The sequence below is a fragment of the Centropristis striata genome, chromosome 16 (assembly GCF_030273125.1).
Source record: "Centropristis striata isolate RG_2023a ecotype Rhode Island chromosome 16, C.striata_1.0, whole genome shotgun sequence".
Lineage (NCBI taxonomy): Eukaryota > Metazoa > Chordata > Actinopteri > Perciformes > Serranidae > Centropristis > Centropristis striata.
In genome coordinates, this window is record NC_081532.1 from 34,971,344 (window position 1) to 34,988,843 (window position 17,500).

At 39.2% G+C, this 17,500-nt stretch overlaps 1 protein-coding gene across 1 annotated transcript in view; it reads left to right on the forward strand.

The window, feature by feature from the left end:
- Nucleotides 1–17,500, forward strand: part of LOC131987902 (neuronal PAS domain-containing protein 3) — a 425,063-nt gene that overhangs the window by 236,810 nt on the left and 170,753 nt on the right. The window contains exon 4 of the mRNA XM_059352818.1: nt 3,827–3,909. Within this exon, the coding sequence (XP_059208801.1) occupies nt 3,827–3,909 (83 nt within the window). The remainder of the gene's footprint in view (nt 1–3,826; nt 3,910–17,500) is intronic.

The window sequence follows — 17,500 nt, forward strand, 5'->3', positions numbered from 1 at the left end:
CACAATCCTCACTTCTTCTAAATCCTCAACTTCTTCATGATCTCCTCTTTCTCACTCTTATCTTCCTCCATTTTTTCTCCTGTCTGCCACCTCCTCTTCTCCTCTTCCTCCACTCTCCTCTCATCTCACCTGTTTTTCCTTCTTCCTCCTCCTCCTCCTCCTCCACCTCCTCTTTATTGCCCAATATATTATTTCTCTATCTTTTTACCTCTCCTTCTCTTCCAAATCACTCCTCCTCAGATTCTCCTCTTCTACTCCCTCTCATCACCTCCTCTTTTTCCATCAGCTCCCTCACCTCCTCATTCTGTCCCTCTTTCCCCCCAACTTTCCTAACATCTTGATTTTTATCTGCCTCTTTCTCCTCCTCACAATCCCTCGATCTTCTCCTCCTCAACTTCTCCATGTTTTTCTCTTTGATCAGAGTTATTTTGAAGGATTAACTTCAGACTAAATATTTCCAATCAGATTAAGTTTTTCATCTTGTTTGATTTTCTTTAAAATAAAAAGTATTTGATCCCACGTGTTTCACTCCAGATTATCACATTTAAAACATTTATTTTTCTGGAAAGTATTCTGACGTTCCTGCTCGCTTCCATCACCTTTTTTCCTCTCGTTCACAAGAGCATTTCATTACATCATTAATTGAGCCTAATTCAGCTACATTACCCCCCCTAAAAGAAAGACGACAGAGGGAGGGTGTGTGTGTGTGTGTGTGTGTGTGTGTGTGTGTGTGTGTGTGTGTGTGTGTGTGTGTGTGTGTGTGTTTAAATTCAGTGTAATGAGGTCTGCAGGGAGACAAGGACGGAGGTTGTGTAGAGAGGAGAAAATTACCTCAGGGCAGAAAAATCTCTCTTTTAGTGAGCTTTAATGCCCCTCTGTCTGCCTGTCTCACTGCCTCAGACTGTCTCACTGCCTCAGACTGTCTCTCTGTCTCTGCCTGTCTCTCTGCCTGTCTCTCTGCCTGGCTCAGACTCTGTCTCTCCTCTCTTCTCATCTCTCCTCTCATGTTTGTTCATGTCGTGGCGCTCTGTCTCTTTTGTCTCGAAGCGAGGGGATTTTATTTAACAGCACATTTTCTTACAAGTAAACTTGATGTTCTTGAAATGCAAGGAGCAACAAGTAACGTGCAGAAGACTAAAAGGGAGCAAAAAATACTAGGAAAGACATGCACCACCACCAGAGACTTTGTATTGTTCAAGAGAACTGGAACGAATGAACCAGATCTGGATCTTTGCATCCTTTAAGAAAACTTATTGTAAGTCGCTTTGGACAAAAGCCAGTTTGCCGCTAGCATCAGTTAGCCGCTAGCATCAGTTAGCCGCTAGCTTTCGCTAATGACCGAATTTCCCAACAAAGAAATAAGAGTTATCAGAACTATTGTCCCTTGTTGTGAACCCCAACTTAAAGATATAAGTAACAACAACTCACCAACTTGTTTTTGAGCAGACAACTGGCTTCCTTTGTTGTGCTAACTTACATTATTGCCCTAAATGTCAATAATTTATATTTCCAAGTTTTACCAACTTAAATCACTGTTTTAGGCCAAAAAATACAAGTTGGCTTTTTTGCAGTGCACACAGTCACACGTCTAAAATCACCTTCCAGTAGTCTCGCGGTGCTAGCGCAAGTACGGCAACACTAAATAACCAAAACAGTGTAAAGACACAACTGTCGACAGTTAAATATTCTGATTATTAATTGAAGTTGGTTTCAACTGCACACTTTAAAGAAAAGTTGAATTTTAATTGCAGGTCTGTGAGGAAACATGTTGTTCATCGCCTTAAATAACTCATCAAGCTTTGTCTCAGCACCTTTTTTCTTACTATTTAGATCAGTGTAAATCATCACACATGAATACACAGAAAGACTTCAAGCACTAGACCAACATTTAGTGGTAAAATAATGACGTAACTGATGGTGGGCTGCTCTGATACGTCAGTCAGATATCCAGATATAAAGATAACTTGTTGTCTGTATGGAAGACCAGAAGGAGCCTCTCTGGAGTCACTTTGTCAGGATTGTTTGCAGAGTTTTGAGGTGCAACATGTCTGCTCTTAGTTCTGTTTCTGTGTCTCTCTTCAGTTTGTGACCTATTTTATTGGCTGGATGGTGCACATGTTAGATCCAGTATGTTAGTGAGCTCTGGTGATAATGGGAAGTTTAAAAAAAAACAAAAAACTCCAGCTCTCTTTCCGTCTCTCACACTTTCTGGCTTTGTCTTCTTTTGGGAAACAGAAAGTGAGAGGGAGACAGTTTAACCTGAGGGCAGATTCTTCACATCGCCTCTCTCTCTCTCTCTCTCTCTCTCTCTCTCTCTCTCTCTCTCCCTCTCTCTCTCTCTCTCCCTCTCTCTCTCTCTCTCTCTCTCTCTCTCTCTGGCTGTTGTACTGTCTGTTTCTCTCTGTAGAGAGAGTTTTGCCCTCAGGGAGAAATTTTAGAAAGCTATAAAACATTTCTCTCTTTCTCTTTTTCCTCCCATCTGCCTCTAACTGACTATCTCTCTCTCTCTCTCTCTTTCTATCCCTCCAGAGATTAACAGTGATGGATGGAAAAATGAGAATAATAAAAAGCGATAGTAAGAAACAAAAAGTAAAAGAGGATAAATGAGAGAGGGAGACAGAGGGGCAGAGACTGATATGCATCGTCTCTCCTGGTTTTTGGCTTTTAAAAACATTTGTGGAGCGTCTAAACACAATGTGCTCCTCCTAACTGTGCTCCTCCTAACTGTCCTCCTCCTGGCTGTCCTCCTCCTGGCTGCATCCCACTGTCTAAACTCTACATCTGTATTTTCTCTGTATTGCACAAATGGACACAACTTCAGCCAAACAGATTGTTGTTTTCACACCAGTGTCCAACCAACTGTCAGTTTTTGTTTGTTTAAAGCAAATATTTCTTTATATTCTGTGGTCTGTGGATATTAATTTCCCCTTAGGGACAATAAAGTCTAAGTCTTAGAACATACCAGTTGCCTTCGCATGGCTCTTAGCATGGTGGCTAACAGCTAACAGAGCTAACAGTGAGGGGAAACCAGCAGGTGGCCATCGCTGTGTGTTAGCGAGCCGCTAGCTGCAGTGCAGAGCGGCAGTTATTATTATTATTATTATTATTATTATTACTCACATGCACTAATATGCACGTGCAGCTAGACCACCAACTACAACAATTTGTGTTTTTTTGACTGCTGTATTAATGCTCTGAATGTCATGTCTGTCCCCTTTAATGCTCATTCACTGAATGTTTCCACAGTCTGACTATAATAAACCTGCAACTGCATGTAAATATTCTCATGTTTTTGCATAAAATGTCTCATAATTTTGAAGGAAAGGTTTTTCTGGTTGACTGTTAGCATTATTAGCTCCTCATGTAAACCACAGGATAATGGTCAGTTGCAGCCTTATTAGCATTAAGCTAACGGTTCCCTTTGGTTTCAATGAGAGGGGCTAACAATGCTAACTGATCACTGTTTGCTGTTCTGCAGAGATGAACTCACTGGTTCCTTTTGTCCTGTGCCATGTGTGTTTGTCACGCTAGGCTCTATAAACGTTAGTGTGTGTGTTTGTGTGTGTGAATGCATATGTGTGTTTGTGTGTGTGAATGCATACGTGTGTGTGTGTGTGTGTGTGTGTGTGTGTAGCTTTGCTCGTATCAATGTGTCTGAGTCTCACCGGTCTTCTTCTGTCCTGTCCTGTGCTTTCTCTCTCCTTGTGTGTGTGTGTATGCATGTGTGTTTGTGTGTGTGTGTGTGTGTGTGTGTGTGTGTGTGTGTGTGTGTGTGTGTGTGTGTGTGTGTGCGTGTGTGTGTGTGTGTGTGTGTGCGTGTGTTTAGCTATCGGTTCCCAGCGAAGGAGGAGTCCCAGCGCCGTCGCCTCGGAGATCTTCGAGCCTCACCTGGGCAGCCACATTTTACAGGTAGGAACCGTTCAGACTCAATGTGTGTGTGTGAGTGTTTTTACTACAGTGCACATGTGTCAGTGCACAAATACAAAACTTCAAGCTTGATGCACACACACACACACACACACACACACACACGCGCACACTCACTTGATCCAGTTTTTAGGCTTCTGAGAAATGATTTTCAGTTGTTGTTGTGCTGTTGCATCACTCAACATGATGAAGAATCAATGTACTCTGCACACACACACACACACACACACACGCACACACACACACACACACACACACACATATTCTTATACTTCTATTTTTGTGAGGACCCTCATTGGAATAGTGGATGCCCTAGCAAAGTTATGATAGTTTAATTTTTAATTGGGTTGTGAATTTTTGTTTTCAAATTCAGTTAGTTTTAATAACAGTGAGCTTGCTAGTTTTAGTTTAGTTTTTTTTTTTTAAATGCTTTAGTTTTAGTGTTTTTGTAATGGGGTATTTGTTGGGTGGGAGATTAAAAGAGGTCACAGTAAATTTTGCCTTTATTTCCCTTCTCTGATCCATCTTCATTATGTATGAAAAAAGTTGACAAAGACAAAACCGAAGGACATTTTCACTATAATTTTAGTTAGTTTTGTAACCACACAATACAGTTTTAGTTAATTATCATTATCATGTAACCTTTAACCCTTAAAACAAAGTCTGAAATCTCAAAAATGCCTTTAAAGAAGTGAGGACCGGCCGAAATGTCCTCACTTTGCAAAAATGTCCTCACTCTGTTGGTTAAAAATGTGTTCTGGTCCTCACTATGTAGGAAGAACAAGAACACACACACAAACACACACACACACACACACACACACACACACACATGCACACACGCACACACACACACACATGCACACACGCACACACACACTTCATATTGTGCACAATACTCCTTAGACATTTACATTTTTGACAATTTTTTGCGCCACCAACGGTCAAATCAACAGTTTTTAGCTCTTTAATAATCAGATTAATTCTAAAATAGCAACATTATAATATTAGAATTATGAATTTGTACTTTACTACAGTTACAGTAAACTTGGTTTTTGCAACCACACTGAAGATTGTGGCAAACTGTTGTGGCCTCACAGTAATATAGAGTAATAAGATCCTCCAGCTGAGTTTATCAGGTAGAACCTGAGTATTTTATAATATATATCAAGTATTATATCAAGTATTATCAATATATCAAGTATTTTATACAGTCTATGGGTAGAAGCAATGCTGACAGTCCTGTGGATGTCCTGAACTGTCCTCTGTTCACTATCAACCATAACAACGTGTCCTCTCCTCATTAGAGAGGCACATTAATTGTCTTCTTGCTGGTGACTCTGACAGTCTGAGGTCGCATCCTGTCACACTCTGCCACTGTTTGTTATCTGAATTATTTCTTCTCTCTTTGCCTTTGAGCTCTTCTGAAGCTAAATTATTCCTCTTAATGCACCTTTACATTATTAGCGCACTGATTCTTCATAATTCAGCCTCAGATTTTCCACCAACACACCCGACTTCAATTATTCCTCAACATCCAGCTGCTGCCGCGGCTAAGCTGAATTATTAAATGGAATTATGAAAGTGTGATAATGACTGGGTTATCGCTGCTCGCTCCCTCGGGTTTATGTGTGTGTGTGTGTGTGTGTGTGTGTGTGAAATGTGTGTGTCTTGTAGTTTTAATCCCTAACATGCTCCACTCCTTATCTGTTTAACATACAGCCCAAAGGCTGAGCTTTTAACATCACAACCAGGCTGACGAGATACCAACGCTGATACAGCCAGCTAATCTGTGTGTCTGTGTGTGTGTGTGTGTGTGTGTGTGTGTGTGTGTGTGTGTGTGTGTGTGTGTGAGTTAGAGAAAGAGATACAGTATGCACTATTTTGTAAGTGTGCACACATTTCTGAGATGATTTCGTAAACATTTAAAACGGTTTTATCGTTTTTGCAATATTAAACCTAGAAATTGGTGTGTGTGTGTGTGTGTGTGTGTGTGTGTGTGTGTGTGTGTGATTGCTTCAAGGTTTGAATTGAAGTTAAAAAACATTAAAAACATCACTTCATCATTTCAGAGGTTTGAAAGTGTGTATAGGCTAACTAAGCTATGGCAAGTTTACTCAATTTTTTTCAGCTCTCTACAACCTCTAGAAAGGGTGGTCCCCACAAGGGATGATTAACACAGGAGTCCCCATGATGTTTGAAAACCAGTATGTGTGTGTGTGTGTGTTTGTGTGAGGGCAGGCATCGTTCAGTTCACTTACACCTGATGATGATTATTATTATTATTATTATTATTATTATTATCTGGTTGACACAGTTGAGCCTTCGTTGGGTAAAAATCCACACTTTTCTAATCTTCTTGTAGTTTTTTATCCCTTCATCATATTCAAAGATCCTTACAGATATGAAGAATTGATTACAAAGTGTTTGTAACGCTGCAACACTGACCGACTGATTCCTGTTGTTTTGTCCCGAGGTGGAGAGCAGAGACATGATGATATCTGGACAGAAATGTTAGCTTTGTTGCAAAAAGCAGAAACTCAAAATTTCTCTGAAGTATCAACATTGAAATTTTCTTAAACTACCAAAAATGGAGATACTCATTCTGCAGGATAATATTTGGATTAAAATTATTGATGCATTTATGTGTTCATCACTTTAATGTTGCAGCTGGTAACTGTGCTAAGTTTTCAAGTGTAAACACCAACTCAAATCAATAAGGTTATCAGTAATGTCAACAGGAGAGCTTGTTGGGAAATGTTAGCTGAGTTTAGAGACGCCCCGTTAGTTCGGATCCAAAGTCACACAATAACACCATAGACAGCGAGACAAACAGCTCCTGTGTTCTGTGAGGTTGGTTCTTTTGTCTTTTTTTGGTCATTTTGTGTAATTTTTTGGTGATTGTATGTATTTTCTTTGTTATTTTGTGTCATTTTGTGGTCATTTTGTTGTCATTTTGTGTCTTTTTTTGGCCATTTTGTGTCATTTGTTGGTCATTTTTGTCATTTTGTGTCTTTTTTGGTCATTTTTTGTCTTTTTTTAGTCATTTTGTGTAATTTTTTGGTGATTGTATGTCATTTCTTTGTTATTTTGTGTATTTTTTTGGTCATTTTTTGTCATTTTGTGTCTTTTTTTGGTCATTTTGTTTCATTTGTTGGTCATTTTGTGTCTTTTTTTGGTCATTTTGTGTCATTTGTTGGTCATTTTGTGTCTTTATTATCATGTAACCTATAACCCTTAAAACAAAGTCTGAAATCAAAAAAAAAAGCCTTTAAAGAAGTGAGGACCGGCCGAAATGTCCTCACTTTGCAAAAATGTCCTCACTGTGTTGGTTAAAAACGTGTTCCGGTCCTCACTATGTAGGAAGAACAAGAACACACACACACACACACCTCTCTCTTCCAGGTGAGGGGAGGCCAACATTGTTCGTGTCACTTCCAATCTCACAGCTGCTTCAATCTGCCTCGGGATCTGCCTCGTATGGTTGTCATAGCGACTCTCCAGGGATTATAACAAGGTATTATGGGATGTCTGGTGTCTCGAGCTGCAGGATCAGAACACGGTGTTAACACACACACACACACACACACACCCCCAGACGGCGGTGGCGGTGGCGGTGGCGTGCTCAGCGCAGCGTGAGCGGATGGCGTGGCTCCTGCTTGTTCCGCCTCGTGTTAACACTCACACATGACAACATGATGTGCAGTGCGGCGGAAGAGGAGAGTCGCTCTCTGTCTGCAGGATTAAACAGAAGAGATAAAGAACAAACGCAACAACAAGGACTTCCTGTGATAGATGTGTTCTCCTCCACCTCGCTCACTCTTTTCTTCTAATGATACTTCTGTAATGAGCTGCAGCGTGTCGGGGACAGCGCCCTCTAGCTGCCAGTCACTCTGAGGGTGATTCATCTCCATCAGGTTCTGTCATTAAAGTGTTAAAGCAGATAAAACACAACAAGAGGCCGCTGCCGGTTATTCAAAACCAGTGAGAGAGAATCTGGAGAGTGAAGCAGCTGATTTCTGGGCCAAAATAACAGCTCAAAACATGTTTCTGTATGTATAAAATCTATATAAAAAGTTGATTAGACCAGTTTAGACCAGTTTTTTTATTAAACAATAACACAGGTTGTCAACAAATGCATTGCATTTCCTGTAAAATTTTCAAAATAAAACCATCCTACTGGTTAGCAAGTGGAATGTTTTAACCCCCTGAATCCCAACGAGCCGTTTCAGGGTGTTTTTTGCTCTTTCTATATTCTCCTCTCTGTGTACTTGTATTTCACAACAGTATATAAAATCTATATAAATCTATAAGTCCTGCAGCTCTATGGAATCAGCACAATCATGGCTAGAAGTGGGAACAACTCAAACATGTCTTTGTGCAGAAAAACACAGTTAGAATGACAGAAATCAGAAAAAAAAGAAGAAAAAACCCAAGTTGAATACCTTTTCAAAGTGCCCACAAGTGTCCTGAATGTTGTTACAAACCCAAAGGGACAAAAAGTGACTAAAAAATAATTTAGAAAATGACCAAAAAATGACACAAAATGACCAAAAAAAGACACAAAATGACAAAAATGACACAAAAAGACAAAAAATGACCAAAAAATGACACAAAATAAGAAAGAAATTACATACAATCACCAAAAAATTACACAAAATGACAAAAATGACCAACAAATGACACAAAATGGCCAAAAAATGACCAAAAAAGACACAAAATGACAAAAAAATTACACAAAATAACTAACCTCACAGAACACAGGAGCTATTTGTGTCAAACATGTCTTTGTGCAGAAAAACACAGTTAGAATGACAGAAATCAGGAAAAAAAAGAAGAAAAAACCCAAGTTAAATACCTTTTCAAAGTGCCCACAATTGTCCTGAATGTTGTTACAAACCCAAAGGGACAAAAAGTGACTAAAAAATAATTTAGAAAATGACCAAAAAATGACACAAAATGACAAAAATGACCAACAAATGACACAAAATGACCAAAAAAAGACACAAAATGAAAAAAAATGACCAAAAAATGACACAAAATAACCAACCTCACAGAACACAGGAGCTATTTGTCTCAAACATGTCTTTGTGCAGAATAACACAGTTAGAATGACAGAAATCAGAAAAAACGAATTCGGATAAAACAGAATTAATATGTAAACACTTATCCAAGTGTCCACAAGTGTCTTGAATGTTGAATGTAAAAACAGTTTTCTCCTCATATTGTACATATTGAAGTAAAAAAAAAACCACACAAAAAAAAAAAATGACGTAAAAATACCAAAAAACATACAAAATTATCAAAAAAGACACAAAATAACCCAAAAAGATGCAGTTTTCTCCACACATTGTACATATTCCAGCCTGTCCTGTCCTCTCCTCTCTGCTCTGTGTAAACAGCCTCTCCTGTCCCCTCCTCTCTGCTCTGTGTAAACAGATTCTCGCATAATTGATTCTGGCAGGAATATCACAGTTTAAAGCTTCGATTTGGATATTTTTCATGATGAAAGTCACACATTAATCATTCTGGGACTACCATCAATTTTAAAATATACTTTTCTTACAGTTTCTGGCTATTATAACTGGTGTAATTTTGTTGAATTTGTTTAAAGAAACATGCCTTTATGGAGCTCAGAGGGTTCCTATCAAGGAGCATCATGTTTATTTATCCTATAAAGTGAAAATTTAAGTTTCTCATCGTCTTGAACTTTGTGTCAGTTTTTGAGTTTTCTAAAATAAACTAATTATAAAGGCTGCGGTGTGTCCAGGTGCTCACACAGCCACAAAATAATGAATCAATGTCAGAAGAGATTATTAGATTAATGACGGAAAAGGTCAAAGCTTATTGTGTCTCCTCCTCTCACTAAATGAAGTGTCCTGACAATATTTTAAGCTTCACACACACATAAAAAAAACTGCTCATATCAAGCATTATATCAGCAAAAAAATATCATTTTTGTTTATTACTTTTCTGTCATTAAACTGCAGAGACAGTTTCTCTAAAGGACAAACACACTTCCTTCAGGAAATGATGTGTGTGTCATGCATTTATCTGTGTGTGTGTGTGTGTGTCAGCTCTGTGTACATATATCATTCCGAATGTGTTTCTGCATCAGTGTGTGTGTTTGTGCGTGTGTGTGTGTGTGTGTGTGTGCGTAGCCTTTTCAGCGGAGAATGAAGGCCGACGTGTTGGCGGCAAATTGGCCTCATTAATCTCCCGCTTAATTGATTGTGAGAAGTTTGAGGATGACATTTTAAGAAAGCGTGGCGGACGGGGCGCGGCGTGATTGATTTGGCTAAAACGCAGCGCTAATGAATGCCAGCCAGTCACTTAGGTGGTAGAGACCAGACACTAATTTCAGAGAGATTAGGCCAGAGAGGTTGATAACGCTTAATGAGAGAGAGAGAGAGAGAGAGAGAGAGAGAGAGAGAGAGAGAGAGAGAGAAGCAGGATGTAAAGCTGCATGGTTGCTCTCCTGTCAGGTACGAGCTGCTGCAGCGTGTGTGTGTGAGTAAATGAGTGCAGCTTGTGTTTGTATGAACTTTTTAGTCTAGACGGATTTCAGAATAAAAGCCTCCTATAAGAAGTGAGGAGCATTTATGGGTACAAGTCAGGAACCGGCCTACCTTACATATCTCAAGGGTGCTGAGTCCACAAAAAACGGTTCCCAAGCGAAATTTTGAGTTTTTGACCTTCTAATTTGCATATCAAAATGGCCGCCAAATTGCCCATCTTGCTCAGTTGCCTACTTTTTTGTAAGTAGGCAATCAATATGAGGAAATTTAGTTTCTGGATCTATAGTCTAGGGTCAGAGCAAGGATATAGTTGAGGCTCAGTTTCTTTTTTACGTATATATATATATATATATATATATGTATATATATATACATATATATATATGCAAAATACCAACTGGAACATTTAAAAGTGATATTGATTGAATATTTATGTCAGCCTTAAAAAATGACACAAATAATGCTTAATTTCACCTTAAAAGTTGGAATTTTGCATATATATATACATAAAAAAGACACTGAGCCTCCACTATATTCTTGCTCTGACCCAAAAATGACTTGTGGAGTTCCCCAAGTATCCATTCTGGGGCCTCTTCTGTTTAACATCGACATGCTTTCTACAGATTCTGGCAAACTACAACAAAAGTTATCAAAGCTATGCAGACGATGCACTAATTTACAAAATTACTGATAACCTGCAGTGTTTCTCTTGCAGTAAAATGTTAAAAAAATGTTTTGTCTTCTTGTATGTGAATCTTTGTGCATCCTGGGGTCCCTAAACAGTCTGTAAGCTGCATACATTGAGTATGGCTGGAATGCTGAGCCTCTCTGTCCACTGTAGGACACGATGCATGAAAGACAACATGTTAAACTGCAACCGCAAGGTCCAGTAGAGCAGGACATGTGAGCTAGGCTAGCAGTTTCCCTCTGCTTTCAGTCTAAACTAAACACCTCCTGAACCTGAACTCATATGCATGTTCTCACCAGACTCCAGAAGAGCACGATGTAGTTTTCTCTAAACGATGCTGCAGCTGCAGAGAGACAGGTAGAACTTCACCATCACACCATGAAACGTAGCGGAGCTCCAACACGTCTCTGCTGCTTTAAGTTGAGCAGGTCAGCAAGTAGAATGAAGTTTAGTTGTTGCTGATGAAGTGAAAGTGTTGCAGTGTTTCTGGACTTTAAAGAGCAGATTGATGTTTGGTGTTTTTAAAGACACCATGTGGCGTTTGAAGATGAAGAGGCGGCGGACAGACGGACACTAATTAAACACAGTAATCAAGTACACTGTCGCTCCACAAACACCGAACAATTAGAGAGTGATTGATGAGACACTGTGTGTGTGTGTGTGTGTGTGTGTGTGTGTGTGTGGTAACGTCAGAAAGTGAACTGTGCAAAAGAGACAAAGAGGAAGAAAGTGTGTGTGATTTTCTTTGTGTGTTTGTGTGTTTTTAACAGCCTGGCAGAGCACCTGGCGTGATGAGCGTCTGGGGGAGGGGCCACACCTGTTAACACACACACACTCACACACACACACACACACACACACAATCAAACTCACAGCGTGCTGACGACGACCTGTCGAACTGCAGCAGAGAAACAAGGAGACAAGAGAGGAAAGGAAACTAGGAGAGATGGACAGAAATAGAGAGGGACAGCTGGCTGTGACTTTAAAGTCATATTTCCCTGAAATGACCATTTAAACATCAGTTACTCATTTCATGTTGCCTTAAATTCTTGAAGAAAACTGACTTTTTGAACACAGAATCTAAAATCAGAGAAAACTCTTTTCAAAAACAGCACAACTGTACAAAACATCTGTTATGTTCACAAACTCACAATCAACTTGTTTCAACAGTTCACAGTTTAATTCAGGTTTCATTTATCCAGTCTTCTGCTCTGTTCTTCTTGTTCTTTATCATAATAAAAATTAATCATAAATATGAATTTGTTTGTGTTAGGTTGTGGATAGTTGTTTGATGTGCGGTTACTTTTGTGTCTTTGTTATGCATCAAAACAGAACAGGTTAGAAAAGAAAACTTTCCAAAATGCAATCAATAAATCCCAAAAAATTGAGAGCAAAATGATCAAGACTGCAATCAAAAAAAGTTATTGCAAAATAAAATATAGTTGTTGTTAAAGTTTATTATTACAGATTAAAAGCATCGATCCGTTCTCTCCACATTTACCAACCGTGGCTGCAGCAGAGATGCATATATATATATATATATATATATATATATATTACAGGTAGAATATAAATAAAAGTGTCTTAAATCATATCATGATATGAGTAATGAATTGTTAGAGAAGATGCATGTTTACTGCTCAATTTACAGCAATTTCTGCTTCTTTAAATCTATGAAAGCACAAGCAAACTCACAATCAACTTGAGCAGTTCACAGTTTAATTCAGGTTTCATTTCTCCAGTCTTCTGCTCTGTTCTTCTAGTTCTTTATTTGCATATTTAAAAGAAAAGTCATAGAAAAAGTATTAAAATAATAAAATGCATGTGCAGGTGCAGTAGAAGATGAAAACTCACATGTAAACATATAAATATGTCACATGCATTTCACTAAAACCTGACTATTTAAATGACTTTTGCACAAACTGTGTGAGGCCTGTCTGTGTAGGAATGATTTCAATGCAGCACTTTTTGTCTGAAAGAGCTGTAAGAAGATTAGTTGATGGGTAAAGTTAGGAATAAGGTTTCAGTTTAGATTATGAAATGAATCTTTTATGCCAGACAAAACTTCCAACAACTGGACACAAACTCCTCCTCTCCTGGCTGTTTTCTGCAAATGCATGAAGCTATAAACATTCATATTGTTATGTCAATTTCAATATCCAGGTACATGCAAAACCTAAAATGTAATTCTTGCGATCAACGTCTCTGTGGTTTGCAGAAATGCATCATTTTTGTCTGGAGACTCTGATCTTCATGGTTGGAAAATGTTCAATACGAAGAGAAATAACTGACCTTGTTTGAGGTTGTCGGTGTCAAATACAGTAAACACACACACACAAAATCATCCTGGAGATTAAATACACCAGTCACACACACACACACACACACACACACACGCACACACACACACACACACACACAGAGTGAGAGTGATGGCGGCTGATGGGCCCCGCCCTGCTTTAATAGATGGTTTATGGTAAATATCTCCACTGTTGTTCAGGCTGTCATCCGTAACACACACACACACACACACACACACACACACATACACACACACACATCACAGGATCACTCACTCATGACACGGAGGTGATGGAAAACTGTCCAGAGTCCGGATATTTTGATCAAATTTCACATTTTTTGATCATATTTGTAAAGCTGCAGGTGTAAGAGATAAAAATGTGTCTTGTTGTCAAAGGATTTAATAAAATAACATAACATTATCCTTTTATCAGCATGCATTTACTTTAAAATGTCCCACTTTTGTACAATGAATAAATTCTTAATCATCATCATCAGAAATGTTATTGAGTAGGATAAACCCCTTGAGAGGAATCCTCTGGTTTTCGAGGGGGTCCTAAAGTACATTACAAAACAAAACACTCAACAATTTACAGACAATCAACAACAAAGACAACAGGCATCAACACAAACATAAACAAACAAAAAATGAACACAAGAATAATCACAACCTCTCAATGGCCACAAGTTGGCCATAACATTAGCCTAGTAAAACTGAAAGAAGTAACATAATATTATTGTAAATTGAAATTGCATTTTTAAAAATAAAACAAAAATAAAATAAATATGACATAATATTATCTGAAACATGTGCAGGTTGACTCAAAATAAGAAGACAGGGCATATTTAAAACTATGAAAAGACGTCAGTGATCGTATGTTTAAAGGAAGATTATTCCTCCGATGGCGCTTTGAACTTAAATGCTTTTTTACCAATTGTTTTGTTCACTGCAGGAATGAAAAAGAAATACTGAGATGAGTGTCGTAATTGATATGTTGAGGAATATGGAATCAAAAATTGTTGTAAATAGACAGGATAATTGCAATGTATACATTTAAAAATAAACTGTAGCCAGTGAATATGTCTTAATAATGGAGCATTAAAGATGAAGATGAAGAAAAAACGGTTTAGAAAGTATGTAAATTGGGAAAATATTTGCTATAATTCTCACAAAATCCTTCAACCTAACAGTAGTTCTTTAAATGATCTTTAAATCAAACTAAATAATCTGAATAAACAGACAGAGATCAGAGTGGGAGCGTTCACCTGCAGCTGTTAGCCGCCCGCTCCGCTCAGCGGCGTGCAGAAACAGATGTAAGGTGCCCGCATGTTGTCACGGCGACGAGGGGAAATTAAAGACGACAGCGACGGCACGCAGACACGACACCGCTTCCTGTCAGCCCGTCAATCAAAGTGTCAGCCAATGAGTGTCACCGTAGGTAAAAATCAGCCGTGGAGACGTGAAAGGACAGAGAGAGTTAGAGAGGAGAGGCTGACAGCAGAGCTGCTGCTCCCAATGCATCATGGGAATATTAGTTATTAGACAGGGACACACAGGAGTCACATCATTTATTTACAATTGTTCATCTTATGTGTATAAATCCAGGTGGTAGAGCCTTAAAACTTTACTTATCTTGCAGTGAGATCGTTTAGTTTCTAGCAGAAAGTGTCAAAATAGTTGTGATGCATTCAGGAGAGCTCAGAGATTTAACAGACTGTATTTCATGTTTTGTTTTGTTTCATCTCTTCTTTTGTCCGCTTTAACCCTTTATCAGGCAAAGAACTATATTTGGTAACTTCAGGTAATATTTCGAGAAAAAAGTTGCAAATTTACTAGATTAAAGTGGCAAATCTACAAGAAAAAAGTTGCAGATTTAAGAGATTTAAAGTGGCAAATCTGCGCGAAAAAAGTCGCAGATTTACGAGAAAAAAGTGGGAAAAAAGCTACTTTTTTCTCCCAGTTTCACCACTTTAACCCTTAATAGGACACTCATTGAAATACTTGCAAATGCCAAACTTCAACCCTAGAGTGTAAAAAAAACCATACGAAAATAATATTTTGAGAAAAAAGTTTACAAGATTAAAGTGGCAAATCTACGAGAAAAAGATCCGTAGATTTATGAAATTTAAAGTAGTGAATTTCGGAGAAAAAAATTGCTTTTTTTTCATTTTTTTCTTGTAAATCTGCAACTTTTTTCGCGCATATTTGCCACTTTAAATCTCTATCAATAAATCAAAAAAAATTGAGAGCAAAATGATCAAGACTGCAATCAAAAAAAGTTATTGCAAAATAAAATATACTTATTGTTAAAGTTTATTATTACAGATTAAAAAGGTGTGTTTGCAGGTGAGCTGACTCTTGTAGGCGGGACCTAAGCTGAAACATTTAAGACACGTCTCTATTGGCCAGTCTCTATCTGAGTGACAGCTCGAAAGCATCGATCCGTTCTCTCCACATTTACCCACCGTGGCTGCAGCAGAGATGCATATATATATATATATATATATGTATATATTACAGGTAGAATATAAATAAAAGTGTCTTAAATCATATCATGATATGAGTAATGAATTGTTAGAGAAGATGCATGTTTACTGCTCAATTTACAGCAATTTCTGCTTCCTTAAATCTATGAAAGCACATATAAAATGTCTCGACAGCGTGTAGCTAAAATGAAAATGGGCTCCGGTTATTTATTAGTGTTAAATTACAACACACACACACACACACACACACACACATGCAGGCACGTGCCAGACGCAGTATTTCAGATATATTTCACTCTCTGAGCGTTGAACTCCAGGCCTTGAGATGAATTTTTAAGACCTGCATATTCAAAAGCCGACACAATATCACACACACACACGCACACACACACACACACGCGGCGAGCTGTGGGTTTCAGGCGGTTTTCAGCAGCCTGCATGCACAGATGACTCCAGAGGCCCGGCGTGACCCGGCGGCGGCGAGACTAAAGGTCACGGCGGTTGAGCGTCGAGCCTCGCATCCTGATTACCCACAACCCCCCTCTCCGACTTCCTGTGAGGTCCGGCAGGTTCATTAGCTGTGGGAATAACTGCGGAGAGAGAGAGAGAGAAGAGGTCTGAACCAATAAACGAAGCGTCCAGAGAGCGAAAGGAGGGGAAAAACGAAGGTGAAAGGGAAGAAAAAAAGAGAAAAAAGACGAGTGCGGGGTCTTATTATTTATGCAGTCAATAGGCCGGGGCTTGTCTGCATCTCTAATTGTTTGATTTATAGGCGGACGGGCTCTTTAAACAAACACGCTCTTATGCTAATGGCGGCGCGACGGTGCCCTCCTGACAGCATCTGTTGGGGGGGGGGACTGGGGGATTATGGGAGGGGTTTTTGTGGTGGTGAGGGTTTGGGGGGTGGGGGGGGGGGTAGCGTCTGAAGCTGAATATCATTTGGATAATTAAAAATGACAGAGGAAATGGTCCGCACACACACAGGAGTAGCCACTTTGTCTTGACAGGTGCAGGGGGAGGGGGGAGGGCGGGGAGAGGGGGAGGTTAGGCCTGATTGCTGTCAATCAAACGGTCCGGTGGGGAGACGGCGGAGGCAGGCGGATCGCCGTGAACTTTGACCCCCTCCTGGCCGACGTGATGCTGATGTGAAGAGAGAGAGAGAGAGAGAGAGAAAAGAGAGAGAGAGAGAGAGAGAGAGAGAGAGAGAGAGAGAGAGAGAGAGAAAAGAGAGAGAGAGAGAGAGAGAGAGAGAGAGAGAGAGAAAAGAGAGAGAGAGAGAGAGAGAGAGAGAGAGAGAGAGTTAACAACCTTGAGAGACGGACTGAATTTCAACAGGCTTGCAGCCAAAGAGAAAGAAAGAAAGAAAGAACAAGGAGGAGAATTGAGACAATAAAGAGGTCAGAGAGGCTGGATTTGTAAGCAGGTGTCAATATTCAAATGTTATAATGTTATTTTATTATTGTATCGTGGCAAACATTATGTTTTCTACCAGAGATTGAATGCTCCACCTGCTGGTCGGTGCAGCAGGTTGTTATCAGCCCGTTCAGTGGCTGATCACTTCAAACAAAGTGGTTTTATT